The 17,071-nt window shown below is 50.0% G+C and overlaps 3 protein-coding genes and 1 long non-coding RNA gene across 4 annotated transcripts; all 4 read left to right on the top strand.

Annotated features, from left to right (window-relative positions):
* LOC110431281 lies at positions 1,654 to 2,479 on the top strand. The gene is made up of 2 exons (XR_002448737.1): positions 1,654 to 2,025; positions 2,155 to 2,479. It is a non-coding gene; the product is annotated as an uncharacterized LOC110431281 (long non-coding RNA).
* On the top strand, positions 4,836 to 7,129 carry LOC8070865. Its single transcript, XM_002437833.2, has 3 exons — positions 4,836 to 6,218; positions 6,401 to 6,673; positions 6,776 to 7,129. Exons 1-3 carry the CDS (start codon positions 4,836 to 4,838, stop codon positions 6,842 to 6,844), a joined length of 1,725 nt encoding a protein of 574 aa, XP_002437878.2. The 3' UTR covers positions 6,845 to 7,129.
* Positions 8,311 to 10,854, top strand: LOC110430933. The gene is made up of 3 exons (XM_021449170.1): positions 8,311 to 8,925; positions 9,710 to 10,013; positions 10,428 to 10,854. The coding sequence occupies exons 1-3, from the start codon at positions 8,413 to 8,415 to the stop codon at positions 10,484 to 10,486; spliced, it is 876 nt and encodes a 291-aa protein (XP_021304845.1). The 5' UTR covers positions 8,311 to 8,412; the 3' UTR covers positions 10,487 to 10,854.
* On the top strand, positions 15,137 to 17,053 carry LOC8071363 (anthocyanidin 3-O-glucosyltransferase 2). The gene has a single exon (XM_002437832.2). The coding sequence runs from the start codon at positions 15,197 to 15,199 to the stop codon at positions 16,733 to 16,735; it is 1,539 nt and encodes a 512-aa protein (XP_002437877.1). The 5' UTR covers positions 15,137 to 15,196; the 3' UTR covers positions 16,736 to 17,053.

The raw sequence follows: 17,071 nt of genomic DNA, 5'->3' as shown, positions 1-17,071 counted from the left end.
GTATCAGGGTGTCGGTCTAAGTTTGCCATAGCAACGGCCACGTTAGCACTTGGCGTTTTGTAGACTTGCTGATCCCCGACCATGTCGAAAGCGTCGCTGAGGTTATACGGCGGGAGTTGTCGTTCCTCGTCCGCGCGTCGCCGAGCGCGGTCGGCATTGCGCTGTTCGCGGAGTTGCCTCTGATCGTCTGTCTCTCCATCGACAACCGGTTCGTCGTTGCTGACATTGAAGACGAGATCTCCCCGCCGGGGCGAAAAGATCGGGAAGCGAGAGAAATCCGGAGGGTATGGTGGTAAATCCAGGTCGTAATCTTCGTCCTCGGAGTTTATAACCTCGGTGGGGACGGATCCAATGCTGGAGTTTGTGCTAGAAGCCTGGTCGTTTGGTAGCTCTCGAATCATCACCATGTTGACGTAGTGACGAGCTGGTCGACTGCTCCGTTTTGGCGACCAACCTATCCTGTTAAAAAGGGATTGGATGTGCCGTGAGCAATAAACGGCTGAGTTGTTTAGCCCGTGAGGGAAACCCTGGTCCGGACCCGCCTTGAGTTCAACGGACCGTCCTGAGGGGGTGGAAGTTATCGTCAGAGACGTACCCAGCCGTTCATGTGTGACGACACGAGTTGGCCGGCAGGAGTTGAAAGAGTCCGTTAGCGCGGCTTGATCAGACTGGCGCGAGATCCCATCTATTAGTCGGGAAGCTTCGAGGAGCTTGAGATCGGCGCGATCAAGGGCTCGGAAAAGGTCCGAGCTGTCAACCTTTTTTCCCTTGTAACGAGGGAGCGATGGTCGAGTGCTCGGCGTCGGCGTGGTCGGAGCTGATGCCGCTGTCATCCCAGATCAGATCTGGGTTTCTTCCGAAGTCATGGCCGTGTGGTCGTCGTTGCGCGTCGTCCACGTGATCTGGCCGACAGTGAACGTGAGGCCTTCAGGCACGGCCGCGGAAGACGGAACGATGACCATCTTGTTCGCCGGAAAAACTATACGCACACCCCCTACCTGGCGCGCCACTGTCGACGAAAGCTAGTCGGCAGTCTACCTTGGGGTATACCCACGGTAGTAGTTTATCGGTAGACGGTGCGCAAGCTACGAACTTGATGGTGACGCAAGACACGGACAAACTTTTTATCCAGGTTCGGCCGCCGTGTGGGCGTAATACCTACGTCCTGCGTCTGATTGTATTGGATTGTATTGAGAGAATAATGTGTCCTAGGGGGTCCCTTGCCTCTTCTTATATAGTCCAGAGGGCAGGGTTACAGATCCGGAAACTAATCCTAGTCGGTTACAATTGTCATAGATAGTACGATATCAATTCCTATTCTAACCGACTAGAATCCTGCTTGATCTCCACGTCTTGTTTCCTTGCGCGAAACTCCGAGCAGTCGGATCAAGCCTCGGACTCGTCTCGTAATGGGCCAAGCCTCCTGGCCTAAGCCTAGCCGTAAGGGTATAGGGGTTTATACCCTCACAAATACTGAAATACGGGTACTGAACAATACTAAAATTTATTCAGTATAACACTTTGGTTTATATATATATATAACTGATTTTTATCTTTAAAATAAATTATACTTCTATTAAGAATAATTTTAAATACTAGAATGCTCTAACACTCCACAGGGAATGCTATTTCACACCCGCTGCCATCTATCGGTCGAACCTGCTTCTTTCGCAGCCCATGAGGCCGTGCGGCTCCTGCTCGACTCAAACCAGCCCCCGGGCCCAGGCTCATACCTCCCCACCGGCGCCACCGCGTCCGCTTGTCCTCCTTCATCCTCAATCCCCTACCGCCGCCATTGACTCTCCCGTTCACCGCCGTCGTTACCTTCGCCCACCTTGGTTCCAGCCTTCCGGGCCCCACACGCCTCTGCGACAAGCCGGCTCCTCGGGCGTCCAGCCACCGGATGCAGGTCAGGTCCTCCATGGTTTCCGCAGATCCGCAGTCGCATCGGGATGGGCCATGACGGTGCTGATGATTGATGAACGTTAGGAGCAGACCGATGGTGTTCAGGTACCCGTTGGTCAGGTATATGCCTGCCTATTGGGAAGTTGCAGATTGGCTTCCCTCTCTCTCTCTCTCTGAATGTTTCTTAAATGGTTCCGTCTCCGTGCTGGTGTTTGATGCAGCAGCCTGAACATTTGATTTTGTCTCTAGGGAGTCAGGAAGCTATGTTATCCGAAGAAAGGTGTACATCACCAATATGGCTCAGTTTGTTGCAGCTATGGAGATACTGTACATGGTAGCAGTGACAGTATCAGGAAGCGATCAAGTGCAAGGGTATCCTCTGCCCAGTCAAAACTAGACAGGGCTTAGGCCTGAAATTCTATAAAAAAATCTTATGCGTATGGTTGTATAGGAATGTAGTTTCATGACTGTAGCGTTTCGTTGTAATCTGAGAGCTTGTAGTAGTAAATTCAGGCCCAATTGTAATACGCACAATGTGCTTTCTTATTTGAAATATATATGGTTCTCCTGAATATAAGCATGTTATATCAAATGCATATCATGTGGATGCTTTTTTTAATGCATACCTCCTGCGTGATGCAATTCATTGAAATGGATAAGCTCATTGTCTGCAATGACCTTTTATTCAATAAATATTTCTATATTTGAAACCGAACAGAGAGAATCTCTCAAACACAAATCATCTAGATGTTCCCTTTTGTGTAAAAAATCAAATTCTGTGTTGACAACACCAATGCGTTGATAATTGAATATTTCCGTGCCAAAAGAATTTAAACAGAGTGCTATTAATTCAACCCGGGTATTCAAAAAATACAATTCAGTGGCCCAAAATGGCTACTCATTGAAGTGTAACTTTCTAGCAGATTTTGACAATGTGGCATCTTGTTCAACTCCAAGCAGAAGACCAGTAAGTCTGCCTTGGATGAAAGGAGCTGACATGTTTGAAGATTGATACACATCATTTGCAAACATCGGCATAGTGGCATTAGCATGTCCGCCTTGGATAAACGGAGTAACCATGGTCGAAGATTGTCCATAGGCTTCATTTTCAAACATTAGCATTGCACTGTTATTGCCAATGGTTCCAGCATGAAGGTCCTGTGTAAACATCAGGAAAGTGACCATTCTCCAAACTGAACTTCCACTCATTTGCTGAAAATATAGAAAAGAAGACAAGGATGTTCTGTTTATAGCTTCAGCACAGAAATGGTGCAACCATGATTTTTTGATGTGTCAGGAACTCAGGATCAAGGTATAGGTAAAATCAGCAACATCCTGCCATCACACAGCAGAGATGAAGATGGTTAACTACAAACAGTTTTTCCTTGCAAAGCCGTTCACCATAACTTCCACATAATGCTTTCAGCATTTTTTGAGTTTCTGAAACTGAAATGTCATCTCAAACCGCATCCAGTCAGTGGATCGCATCAAATCTAACCACCATTACAGAAGAGTACTGAGTTTTCTGAAACTATCTTAACAAAAGATAACAAACAATTGTCATGCCACTGTATATATGTCAGGGGCAGCAATGCAAACGCTTTCTGTTTCTGAATTGTGAAGTTGTTAGAAGCTCTGTTCCCGTATTCCTCTACGGTTCTGGCTCATCAAACTGTGGGTACTCTAACATCTCAGAAGCTGAATTGGCAAGGGAACAAGAAAAAACAATGAGATAATTAGGGATCACATCATGGGTATTACGGCAGTGAGACCTAATCAAGAGTGGAAAGAATAGATAATAGTAGACAGTCAGCCCCAGATTGACAACTATTGGCTATTTATAAGAAAAAACACTATTGGCTATCAAGCAAAACAACTGAATGTATCCGAACTGGGGGAGATTATTGGAACAGCTGAATTTCTGAACTGACCACCATGCTATGAAATGCAATCCTCACCAAACAAAGTAGAGCATTACCTCAAGCACAACTTGAGTAAAGTGTTAAAAAAACAGAAAAATCAAGAAAAGGTAGCACAGGCAGCAACTATGCAAAACTACAAAATTTCTCTGAACAACTGGGCTAAGGAAAATAACAGGCAAGTAATATTTCCTGTTATCTATATGACATTATGATCTACTCAAAGTTTATCATGCAGATATATTCTTTTACTTATCTCTTTGCATAACAAATTCAGAACTAGTACAGAAAAAAAAAGCAGAGTCTAGTTCTGAAATAGCTCTGCTGATCCGTAAAATAACAAATTCAGAACTATAGAACTACCGTAAGATATAGGCTATGTTGCATTGCAATCCACACTGCCATTACCGCTGAAAACATTAAACATCGCACATGCTGAAATTGTAAGAGGCAGATAACAAGTGTTGCACACACTACTGCTAAGGTTGCAGAGTTCTCACCTGGTGATCCGGTGGTGATGACGATGATGTCCATGGTTATTATAGGTAAATTGTAGGTAAATTATCGGTTTAAAAGATTAAAAGATTCATATCGCAAATTATAGGTAAATTGTATAATTAGTTATTTCTTTTATCTATATTTATTGCTTTATGCATGTGCCGCAAGATTCGATATGACGAAGAATGTGAAAAATTTTGTAAAATATTTTGTGAACTAAACAAGGCCTAAACGAGGCCTCAACCGGAAACATTGCATCGGCTGCTCGTCTTGAAATTCCCCGGCCCGCCCCCACCTCGGCGCCCAAACGTAACCGTCGCCCAACCAACTTGCTCTGCTCTCTCTTCCCCCTCGCAACAGCGCCAATAAAACCCACTCCCTCGCCGCCGTCCGCCACCCACGCCCCCGCCCCCGCCCCCGCAGCCGAAGCACCAGAGCCAAGTAACCCAATCGCTACTCCCTAGCCGCTCGACGTCCGCCGCCGCGCCACGAACACCTCTACCGGCGGCGGCGATGGAGCAGTTCCCCGACGGGGTGCTCGTGCGCCTGCGGAGCCGCGAGCAAGGAGGCTACCTCAACGCCGACGAGGACGGGAGGGGGGTGTCCCTGAGCTGGGACCTCAAGTCCATGAGCATGGCGTGGAACGTGCACCGCGTCCTCCACGACGGCTCCACCTGCTTCGTGCTCCAGAGCGCCACCTACGGCCGATACCTCGCTGCGTCGTCTGACCCGGCGCCGCTAGGCCACCGTGTCGTCCTCGGCAGCTACGACGACTCCATCCTGTGGAAGGCCGTCGAGTTGGGGAACGCCGGCTACATCCTCCTGCGCCACGTCTCCAACCGCCTCCTCCGTGCCATCGGCAGGCAGCAGAGCGGCGTCTGCATCGACGTCGCTCAACATCAGAGCACGATGATGCACTGGAAGGTCGAGACCATCCCCACGAGCCCCACTGCACGACCAGCGGCGGCGATTGAGTACTTTTCCTACGGGGCGCTCGTGAGGCTGCAGAGCCGCGTGCACGGAGGGTACCTCCACGCCGATGAGGACGGGATGGGGGTGTCCCTGAGCGGGCACCTCGGGTCGATGAACCTGGCATGGAAGGTGCACCGCGTCCTGCACGGCGGCTCCACCAGCGTTCGCCTCCAGAGCGCCTACCATGGGAGGTATCTCGCGGCCTCGTCCGAACCTGCACCGCCAGGCCACCTCGGTCGCCGCGTCGTCGTGGGCGACTGCGACCGCAACGTGGACCGTGTCCAGTGGGAGGCCGTCAGCTCAGGCGTCGCCGGCTACATCCTCCTGCGCCACGTCTCCGACCGCCTCCTGCGTGCCGACGGCAGGTACAGCGGCGTCTCCATCGACGTGGCTAGCAACCACCAGAGCGCGACGATGCATTGGAAGGTCGAGACCATCCCAAGACCTGCGCGACCACCACCATCCGAAGCGGCGATGGAGCAGTTCTCCGATGGAGCGTACGTGCGGCTGCGGAGCCGCGTGAACGGCCAATACCTCCGCGCCGACGAGGGCGGGGTGAGGGTCTACTTCCGCCCGTATTGCTGCGCGCTGAACGCGGCGTGGCGGGTGCACCGGGTCCTGCACCGTGGCACCAGCCTCATCCTGCTTCAGAACGCGGCGTACGGCCGCTACCTCGGCTATCACAGTGACAACCCCAATAGCTCTCCCATCCTTGTAAAATCTGTATATTACAATGACATCAAGCAGCAGGATTTGCACTGGGAGGGGAGGAGTCATCCGGGGGGTGATAGTGAGATCTTTCTTGTGAATGGTGGTGGGCGTCCCTTGATCAATCCGGAAGATAACACTTGGACACCTTTGGTCCTGGAGTTCATCCCATCGAGGAGCGGGCTGGCGCCGGATCTTCCGGTTCCATCGGCTGAGGTGAGTTTTGGTGTAGAATCTGCCTTGAATCTGTTATGTGTCCCACATGTATTCCAACGATAACAGTGACCTATGTTCGGTTAGGATGTCCGACATCTAATTGGTGGAATCTGTTGAATTTTGATTCAGGTTAGGATGTCTGACATCTAATTGGTGAAATCTGTTAAATTTTGATTGATTAGGTGGGCTTCTTCAGGAGGCTGATCATATATATGCAAGGTGATGAACTTGGCAACAAAGATTTCACCACTGCCAGAGCTATGATGTTTCAGGGCAGGTCTGTGTCCCGGCTCCGAGCTGAGCTTGCCGACAGTGTCGATGAACGAAGGGTTGCTATGTGCTTGTGGGCGGGAATGCATGGGCGTCTGATCCCTCTGATCAGCGACCTACCAGCCAACAATCAGACTATCGAAGTAATCCTTTTTGTGAGCTGGTCTCAAGGTGGAGACTTGAGAGTTTAGTTGCCTGCTTCCTTTCTTTGCTATTCACAAAAGTGCGTTGGATTACTGAATTGCTGCAACTGACACATTGTTTTCACTTGGTGATTGTAAATTCAGCTTCTTTGGGTTTACGATACCCTATCATGGATGAGGAGTAGGATGCTCACATCAACTTCAATTTCGTGATTGATCTCTTGGATACAGCGACATGAGAATAGGTCTTCGTTTCTTGGTTCATGTAGTTTCAGAGAACTCAGCAACTCTTCTAGTTTCTGGTAGTTTTGTTGGAGGCATTCTCGTGACTGAAAGAAGTCCCATTCAGCTTTAGTACTACTTACCATCTTCATCCCTGTTGTTTGGATGGAGCTAGTGCTTGAACGTTTTTGCGCAGTGGTGTTTTGTACATACCATCTTCACCTGTATTGGGTGATAATACACATTTTGGTGGCTTACTCTATATTTTCTCATGAATCCTGATAAACCAGATTTTTCAGATTGGTGTTTCCTGATCTTAGCTTTCAGTCATACATTGCATGAAGACAGAGTTGTATCCATTAGAAATAGTGAGTTTAAAAATCAATTGCATGAAGAAATACTGTATGGTTGAAGCAGGTTTACTGTTCAGCCATACATTGCATGAAGACAGAGTTTAAACATCTTACAGGTTACAGCACATTGCCAAGATTAGCATATGCAACTCAAACACTGCCTTTAACACACAGCACACAAATTCTATAAAACGGTGTTCAGTCTTCAAGTATGGTCCAACATTAAGTTCAGTAAAATAAAATTGGGACCATCCAAAAGTTGAAATGTATAGAACTGCTGAACAAATTTGTATCTGCGAGGCCAGGTGTCCTTTTTTCCAGCAAATCCTGGGGGAGAGGAGCGATTCAGAGGAAGACACGATTCAGAGAAACAGGTCACATGTGTGATCTTCACGAAAGGCCTCCTTCAGTCCATTAGCAACACTTTGCTAAACTGAAGGTTCAGAGCACCAGAAATCTGTACCAACTACCAACGCATGAATTACACAACTCAGCCATCTCCTATCAGTGGCCCCACTTGTCACTCGCTGCAGCGCTGGCTGGAACCGGAAGGCCGTACTCGGCTCCGTTCCGTTTCCGTGGGCTGGTAGAGGCAGGCTACATAGAGGCGCTCTGTTCTCTCACTCTTCCTCCCATCTCCTCTTCGACGGGATTCCATTTCTGCCATTCCTATCCAGAAATCTCTGCTCGATTATTGGAAGCATTGCTTTCCTGCCACAACCTCGATGCTTCCTATGATTTGCGGATCCAAGATCTATAGCTCCTTCATTCACCAATTCTTTACGATGCAGCTGAGCTCGCCTGAGCAACTCCTGTTCGACGAAATGCCGCATGATCCCGAAGGTCACACAGAACCCAGCAATGCGGGCGCGCATAGTCACGGAGGAACGAGCTCCTGTCGGCGTTGGGTGGGCCCTCTTCCGAATCGTGGCCCGCACGGCACGCGCACACCAGCGTGTTCGCCGCACGGGCCCCACCCGCCAGCTGGCGAGCGATGCAGCAACCGACCTGCGCTGTGCTTGCCTTGAAATGCGCCCACGCTAACCGTCCCGTCGCAAACAACACCTGCTCTGCTCTGCTGCTCTTCTCCCCTCTCCCTCCTTCCCGTCTCCGCCTCGCAACGCAACAGCGCCAATCCACTCGCCCACCGTACCGTACCGCCGCCACGCCATCACCACCACCACGGGTCCAGCACCCGCGGCCGCGATGAACCGCTTCCCCGATGGGGCGCACGTGTGGCTGCGGAGCCGCGCGCGGCGCGGGTACTACGTCTACGCCGACGAGGACGGGTCCGGCGTCTCCCTCAGCACGGACCGCGCGACGCTGAACGCGGCGTGGCAGGTGCACCGGATCGCGCGCGAAGGCGTCTCCTACGTCCTCCTCCTTAGCGCCGCCTACGGCCGCTACCTCGCGCTCTCGGCGTCCTCGGCCAGGGACGGCCACCGCGGCCACGCAGCCGCCCAGAGCGACTTCAGTGAGCCGCAGCAGCTCAACATCAGGTGGAGGGCCGTCTCGGCGTTGGATGGCAGCGGCGACGTCCTCCTGCGCTGCAACTTGGGAGTGGGCGAAGAACGCTACCTCCGCGCCAACGGCAGGTACCGCCGCTGGAACAGCGGCGTCACCGTCGATGTCCTTGGCAACGGGAGCACGATGATGCATTGGACGGTCGTGAAGATCCCCCTGAGACCATCGCCGCCTGCCCTTCCAAAACCATCTACGGTGAGTTCACTGTTCCTTCTCCTAATCTCCTTCCACTCCTCTCGTTCGTTGATTTGGACGGAACACGGTTCTTAGCTACCGGTTCCGTGAACGGCTTACTTGGAGCAACAATTTGGTTACGTAAATTTTGCCCTGGTCGATTCTGTGAACGGCTTAGTTACTTTGAGCAACAAATTTTGTCGAATAACTGCTGAATCTTGTCTATTGCATTTCCCTGGGTGCAATTCGTACATTTAACTGCTAGAATTCTGTATTTGTTCCTGAATTCTTGCTCCTCTGCATTAGGTTCGCTTTAGGTTCAAGTCAATTTATCCAAGATTTATTCTATATTCTAGATTATGATCGCTTTATGTAATTCAGTCTGTCATTCGTTAACTTGCAAAGGATCAAGGTGTGTCGAGGCCATGGGGTTCCTAGTTAAGTGAGCTGTCGGTTCTGTATAGGTTACACATTCAGATACCTGTGTTGTCTGTGGCAATACGATGTGAGACTCCACACTGGCCTGTTCCATCGGCCATTGCATTCCCTTGGCCCCTGGGTGCAATACTTACATTTAGCCTGGCCAAATTCTACATTCGTTCTTGAATTCTTGCTCCTCTACAAAGGGTTTATTCTCTATGCTAGATTATGATCTTACGAAGTTCTTTCTGTAATTCGTTAATCTGCAAAGGTCTGTTGAGGCCATGGGGTTCCTAGTTAACAGAGCTGTTGCTTTCCTATGCGTTTTGTTCTTGTTACAATGTGTATTCAGACATGGATTTACCTGTGTTTTCTGTTGCAATAGGATCTGGGAGTCCCCACTGGCCTGTTACAGCGGCGCACTGGGCCCGCGATGGACCGGCAGCGAACGATCCAGTACATGCAGGGAAACGATGAGGGAAACTTGCTCGGCACAAAGACATTCAGTTTCTTGGGGCGGTCCGTGTTCAACCTGACGAAGGAGGTGGCGACGCAAGTGCGCGTGGACATGTTCACAATCACACTGTGCGTGCACGCTGGCTTCCATGGGCGACTGACCCCTCTGGTCGTCGACCTGCCTCATAGCGAAGACCCTTTGGACATTGTCATCCTCCCCAGCAGTTCACCAGGTGAAAACTTTGCAGTTCCCTCAGTTGTATGGCATATGTTTGTAGATCATACTACTATCATTTTGATGGGGGTTGCTTCATATGCACATATGTTCAATACTCTTCTTGGGAACTTACTTTTAGATAAGTACACCACCTTGCTCGTAGATTGTTCTACTATCATATTCTTGGGAACTTATTTTTAGATATGCTCATATGTTCAATATTCAGTTAGGAGCAACGTGAAACATTCTGCAGAGAGCTCAAACAGTTCAAAAAAATATGCAGTCTTGTGTTGACCTTGCTACTAATTGTCCTTTTTTTGTTATTTCAGAAAAAACATCTTAGATTATTGAATTCTGCAATAGTTTTGGCAGCACCATTGCATGCTATCTAACTGACACATTTGTTTTCACCTGCCGGTTGCATATTCAGCTGCTATGGCATTGCGGCACCCAAATGTGGATGCACCTGAACCCGCACCCAGCATATAGGAGCAGGACTGATGACAGCAATTTCGTGATTGATCTCTCGGATACAGCGACATGAGGATAGGTCTTCGTTTCTTGGTTCATATAGTTTCAGAGAAAACACAGCAACTCTTCTGGTTTCTGGTAGTTTTGTTGGAGGCATTCTCCTGACTGAAAGCAGTTTATCTTGCCTATTCAGTTTTAGTACTCACAAACTGATCTAGTTACTATCTTCATCTTTGTTACTAATTGGATGGGGTTAGTGTTTGAACGATTTTGCATAGTGGCATTTGTTGTACTTAGCATCTTCATCTCTATTGGGTGATAATACACATTTTGGTGGCTTACTCTATATTTTCTCCTGAATCCTGATATGCCAGATTTTTCAGTCAGCGTTTTCTGAGCTTAGCTTTTAGTCTTGAACTGAAGAAAATCATGGCTGTATCATTTGTTTTCTGAAGCTCTGCATATATGCTCGCTATTTCCTAGTGCATTCATCAGATTAATGGAACTTATGTTGAAAGAAGTCATGGAGGCAGGACATTTTCAGAAGTCCATATCTTTTGTTAATTGTGATTCTTTTGGTATGAAGAATTTTTTTTGAGGGAAGTTTTTAAGGATTTGACAGATTATGTTTGGCAACTCTATTTTGAGCTGCTCCTGTCCCAAGTGTTCGTCACTACAACTGCTGTACACTGTTGAACAGGTGGATGGTACAAATCTACTGTTCAACTACACAAGAAAACCGAGCACCATTTTTACTGATCTTTTGTGTATACTGTTAACTGCTGGATGCTCCCAATATACAGGGCTGTTTACATGCACAGTCGCAGACTCGCAGGTCGTCTGTTTCCAAAAGGAAGTATGTGCAGTGAATTTCTGATAGATGATGTTCAGTTGATCATGATTATACTGAGGGATTGGGAAATGTCAATTGCATAGCTAGTATTCTCATGACAGCTCTGTAGTTTTTAGTTTTCTGTGATTTGCTAACAGTTGCTGCATGACACATGTTCCCTACATCACAATATCATACTGATGACAATAGAACACTGAATCCTGCATTCTGTCTAAAATAGCTCACGTGTTTAGTTCAGACTACCTCTGTAGTTTCGAAGTTGCTATTCTAAGAGATGTGTGAAATAGTTGCTGCATGCATGTACAGTCCACTTCTTCGGAAATTTTGCTTCAGGAAACGGTAGCTTTTGTCAGTGAGGGGTAACTTGAAACATGCTTAGATAAGCAGCAGCAGTTAGAACTTCAAAAAAAAGCAGCAGCAGTTAAGAAAAAATGAGTAGTTTCAATTGCTAGAAAAACTACAAATGTCCCTGCTACTGATTCTCCTATGAGTTTTTTGTTATAGATTTACAAAAGTTTGTTAAATTATTGAACTGCTGCAGATAGTTGCATCACCCATAACATGCTTCCTGAATCCTGACTGACTCATGTTTTCACTTGCCCATTTGTGATGCTGCGCAATTGGCACCCCGCAATGTTGACGAGACCTAGAGGTGTACGAGAGCAGGACTACTGACAAAGTGATCTCTTAAGAATCAAAATGCTGCTTCGTATACAAAGGCATGAGAAGTAGCCGTCATTCTTTCGTCCGTTATAGTTTCAGAAACCTCAGAAACTCTTCTGCTTTTTTGTAGTTTATAGTACTTTAGTTGGAGGCATTCTCCAGAAAGGAAGCAATATGGCTTGGTGTCAGTTTAAGACTGTTGAAAAGCATTATTTCCACTTGATGCTTGAAATATTTTGCTTTGTGTAGTTACAATCTCCATCTCTGTCGGGTGATAACAAGAATTCTGCTGGCTTACTCTGCAATTGCTCCAGAATCCTGACACACCAGATATTGCAGTCAAAATTTCCTGATATATTTAATCAAATGATTATGGCATCAAGTGTAGCGTTTCCCTTTATTTTCAAAAAAAAAAAAAAAAACTCATGAGTACTGTACTGAGTACTTCCGAGTTCCGAATTGTAGGGCAGGAGACCACCGCCGGACGCCGGTGACATATTTGGTTGGCTGATGAAAGATTCAGAAAAAAAAAAAATATAGATCGATCGTGCCCGGTTGGAGACCACTCATCGGAGTCGCTGGGCGCTGGCTAGCCGCATCGTGTCTGGGGCACGAGACCCAACTGTCAGTGGACGGGAGGCACATCAACGTCGCGCCGCCTCGGCGCCCAAGTAGGGCCTACTCTTCGCTCTCCTCTCCGTGTCCTTCACTTCTCACCGCCGTTCGCCTCCGGAACCCACAGCAGAAGCACCAGCTTCCTGTCCTGATAGAAATGGAAAGCGATCAAGTCACGGCAAGATCAGAAATGGAAAGCGATCAAGTCATGGGCCTTGGGCAGGACGATATCGGATGTCCGAGTCTCACAACTCTGTAAGGGCTCGTTCGGTTCAGCTGAATCCGGGCTAGGAACGATTTCCTCTTGACTGAAGCTTATTCAAATTTACATGATGAATCCGGCCTGGAATATTTCTAGACAGTGGTTCCCCTTCAAACGAACATGGCCTAACTTGGCTCTTCAAGAGTCCAACAGCAAATCGGACTCGTTTTTTCTCGCTCGACTCTAAGGCCCTGTTTGGTTCCACCAACTAAATTTTAGCTAGCTAAAAGTGACTAAAGTTTAGCTAGCTAAAATTTAATTAAGATGGACCGATGATCAATGGACGAGGAAATTTTGGCATGCAACCGTTAGATCTTCTTGTTCTGAGATCCGTGCCAACCTTTACAGCCTACTAGTATACCACCAGTATTTTGTGTTAGAAGATTTCATGGACACCGTATTCTTTCTGACAGAATCTGAACCTCTGACCACTTTTTTCTATGCTCCTCTCTCTCTCTCCCACGGCTCTCATCTCCGCTCCTCTCTCTCCCACGACATTTTCTCTCTCCCACAAGCGCCGCGCCGCTTGCTGCGCCACGCCGCCTGCCGTCCGCACCGCCGCCCTGGCCCCTCCAGCTTGCTGCCCCGTTGCTCCACCACGCCATGCCACCGAGCTAACTCCTCGCCGAGCCACCTCTACATCTCGCCGTGCCGCCGTGTGTGCCCCCGCACCTCGCCGCGCGGCCGCTCTAGCTCGACGAGCCATCCTCCACCTCGCTGCGCGGGTACATACGAAGGTACAGTATGTCGCAGTGTATTTGAAGGTAAATTCATTTGTATCTGAGTTAGAGTAAAGGTTGCACGAATCACGAGATTCTTCATCCAACGGCTGCATGTGTAGGAGCATATGCTCTGCAGAGCAAAGTTAACTTTCCCAGAGATCAAGTCATGGGCCTTGAGCCGGCTTCCGTGGTAACAGCTGTGTTGGGCTGGGTCGGCCTGTAGCAGAAATGGAAAGAGATCAAGTCATGGGTCTTGGGCTGGCTTCCGTGGTAACAGATGTGTTGGGCTAGCTCGGCCTACAGCAGGAAGAAGTCCTATAGCGAGTTTGCACTCGGCATACCGATCCACTGACAGCGTCCGCCGTCCGGAAGCCATCCCTGCCCCCACATGCCAGTGACAGGAGCGCAGGCTGACTGGCTCCACTCGTCGGTTGACAGGTGGCATGACGACATCACCACCGGCGGTGGCTGGCCGCGATGGACCTCTTCCCGATCGACGGGACCCACGTGCGGCTGCGCAGCCGCGTGCATGCACGGCAACAAGTACCTCTACGCCGAGGAGGACGGCCGGGGTGCGCCAAAGGCAGGTGCCGGTACTGGAACACCGGCGCGTCTCCGTCGAGATGACTCCAGCAGCCAAAGCTTGATGACGCGCTGGGTCGTCGAGGCCGTCACCCCGAGACCGGCGGAGCCGCCAGTATTTGTTCTTGATCCAGCTCAGGTGAGCTCGCTATTTCCTCTAACTCCTAGCATTGATTTGGGAGAGCAGCGTTCTTCGAATCTATGGAGTCAGCGATTTTGTGGGTCGATTCGCTACAACTTCAGAAACATGGCGATTCCATTTCCATCTACGGGGAGGGACAGTCTGCTTGTTTCCAAAATATTTTGCAAAAAATTTTTCACATTCTCCGTCACATAGAATCTTGCGGCATATGCATGGAGCACTAAATATAGATAAAAGAAATGACTAATTACACAGTTTACCTATAATTTATAAAACGAATCTTTGAAGACTAGTTAGTCTATGATTGGACAATATTTGTCAAATACAAACGAAAATGCAATTATTTCTATTTTGCAAAATTTTTTGAAAGTAAACAAGACCTTAGTTTGCGAGCTAGCTTAGGCAAAGCAGTTGAGGATGACAAGCACAAGCGAGAATACTAGCTAGTGGGTACTCCATCCTTTGTGTATTTGAGGAAAAAGGAAAAAGATAAAGATAAAGAAGATAAGTTAAAAACATGGTTTTAAAAAAGATATTTCGTGTGTCGTTCTTAATTTGCATGCAACGTCAAAAGAAAAGAACGTGGTCCTCAGTGTAAAGAAAAGAAAGAATGTAGCCTCCACATTCCACAACACAAGCGTCCACTGGCGCATCAAGCCTCCGGCGCCGCGAACCGCGCCAACCCTAGCTACCTACCTGGCGTACCTACCTGGGTGGTATTTTTCACTGGTGGGTAGGATACGTGGACAATGTGACACCACGTAGCATCCCGGCGTCCATTATAAAAGAGACTCGCCTGGGCTCAAGTCGGAATCCGCTGAAGGCACAATCATCATATCACACTTAGCTTACTATAAACAGATCGAAATCGCAACTCACAACCCCACAAATGGCATACCCTACTGTCGTGCTCATCCCACTATGCGTCCCAGGCCACCTCACATCCATGCTCGAAGCCGGCAAGCGGCTGCTCGCCACAAGCCGCTGCCCCATGTCGCTCACCGTGCTCGTCACGCAGATGACCATGTCCGCCAACCTGATGTCCGACGTCGCCGACATCATCCGGCGGGAAGCAGCAGACTCCGCCTTCGACATCCGCTTCGTCCACCTCCCCGCCGTCGAGCTCCCCACCGCCGCCGACGGCCTCGAGGATTTCATGATGCGCTTCATACAGCTCCACGACACATACGTCAAGGAAGCCGTCTCCGGCATCTCGTCCCCGGTAGCCGCCGTCGTGATCGACTACTTCTGCACCACCCTGCTGGACGTCACCCGCGAGCTCGCGCTGCCGGTGTACGTCTACTTGACGTCCGGCGCGTCGATGCTCGCGCTCCTGCTGCGGTTGCCGGCGCTGGATGAGGAGATCGCCGGAGATTTCGAGGCCATGGGAGAAGCAGCAGCGGTTGATCTGCCCGGGATGCCGCCGGTACCGGCTCGTCTCATGCCAACTCCCATCATGACGAAGAATGCAAACTTCACGTGGCTCGTGTACCACGGCAACCGCTTCATGGAGGCCGCTGGCATCATCGTCAACACGGTGGCCGAGCTGGAGCAGTCCATCCTTGCAGCCATCGCCGATGGCCTCTGCGTGCCCGGACGCCGCGCTCCAACCGTCTACCCGATCGGCCCCGTCGTCATGCCTGTCAACAAGCAGCCGGCCGCCGGCGGCGACGGCGAGCAGCTACAGCACGAGTGCGTGAGGTGGCTCGACGCACAGCCACCAGCATCCGTCGTGCTGCTCTGCTTTGGCAGCATGGGCGGCAGCTTCCCGTCGCCGCAGGTCCGAGAGATCGCCGACGCCCTCGAGCACAGCGGCCACCGCTTCCTGTGGGTACTCCGTGGCCCGATACCCGCCGATTCCAAGTACCCAACGGATGCCGACCTCGACGAGCTGCTCCCAGAAGGGTTCTTGGAGAGGACCAAGGGCAGGGGTCTGGTGTGGCCCAAGTGGGCGCCGCAGAAGGACATCCTCGCCAGCCCTGCCGTCGGCGGCTTCGTGACCCACTGCGGGTGGAACTCGATCCTCGAGAGCCTGTGGCACGGCGTGCCGCTGGTGCCGTGGCCGCTGTTCGCGGAGCAGCACCTGAACGCGTTCGAGCTCGTGTCCGTGATGGGCGTCGCCGTGGCCATGAAAGTGGACAGGAAGCGCGGCAACTTGGTCGAGGCGGCGGAGCTGGAGCGCGTGGTCCGGAGCCTGATGGGTGGGTCGGAGGAGGAGGGGAGGAAAGCGCGAGAGAAAGCCACGGAGGCCAAGGACCTTTGCCGGAAAGCCGTGGCCGACGGCGGGTCCTCGGCGGCGTCGCTGCAAGAACTTGCGCGTGAGATTGGAGAGCACAGAGAACACCAAGGAAGAACGGAAGCAACGCCGCCGCTTCCTCAACAAGTTCGCTACGCCGCTGCCACCCTTGGAGCTGCACGCCATGGGTGACCTCCGATCCTGAATGGTCGATGATGCAGACCATGTGGCTCTTGACTGTCACCAGGTTTCAACATGTCGTCAATCTAGGTAATGTTAGTCGAGAGTGGTTCCAGATAAAAGGGGAGTCGTAGGGTGGTTCTTTAGTAGGAGGCATTTGGCTGAGAGAGGTGTGTAACCGGCATTCAGCGTTCAAAGTAAAATCGGTTCAAGGTCAGTGAACCAGGTACTAGTGTCGCAGTTGTACTCATCCGGTCCAAGGTCAATGAACCGAGGCCGCAACATGTTGTATCCATGTTTAATGATGAATGAGAGAACAATTGCATCGATCGTGTTAAACTGGAATGT

The sequence above is a fragment of the Sorghum bicolor genome, chromosome 10 (genome assembly GCF_000003195.3).
Source record: "Sorghum bicolor cultivar BTx623 chromosome 10, Sorghum_bicolor_NCBIv3, whole genome shotgun sequence".
Taxonomy (NCBI): domain Eukaryota; kingdom Viridiplantae; phylum Streptophyta; class Magnoliopsida; order Poales; family Poaceae; genus Sorghum; species Sorghum bicolor.
Note: the sequence above shows the minus strand (reverse complement) of the source record. Positions and strands in the feature narration are given on the sequence as shown.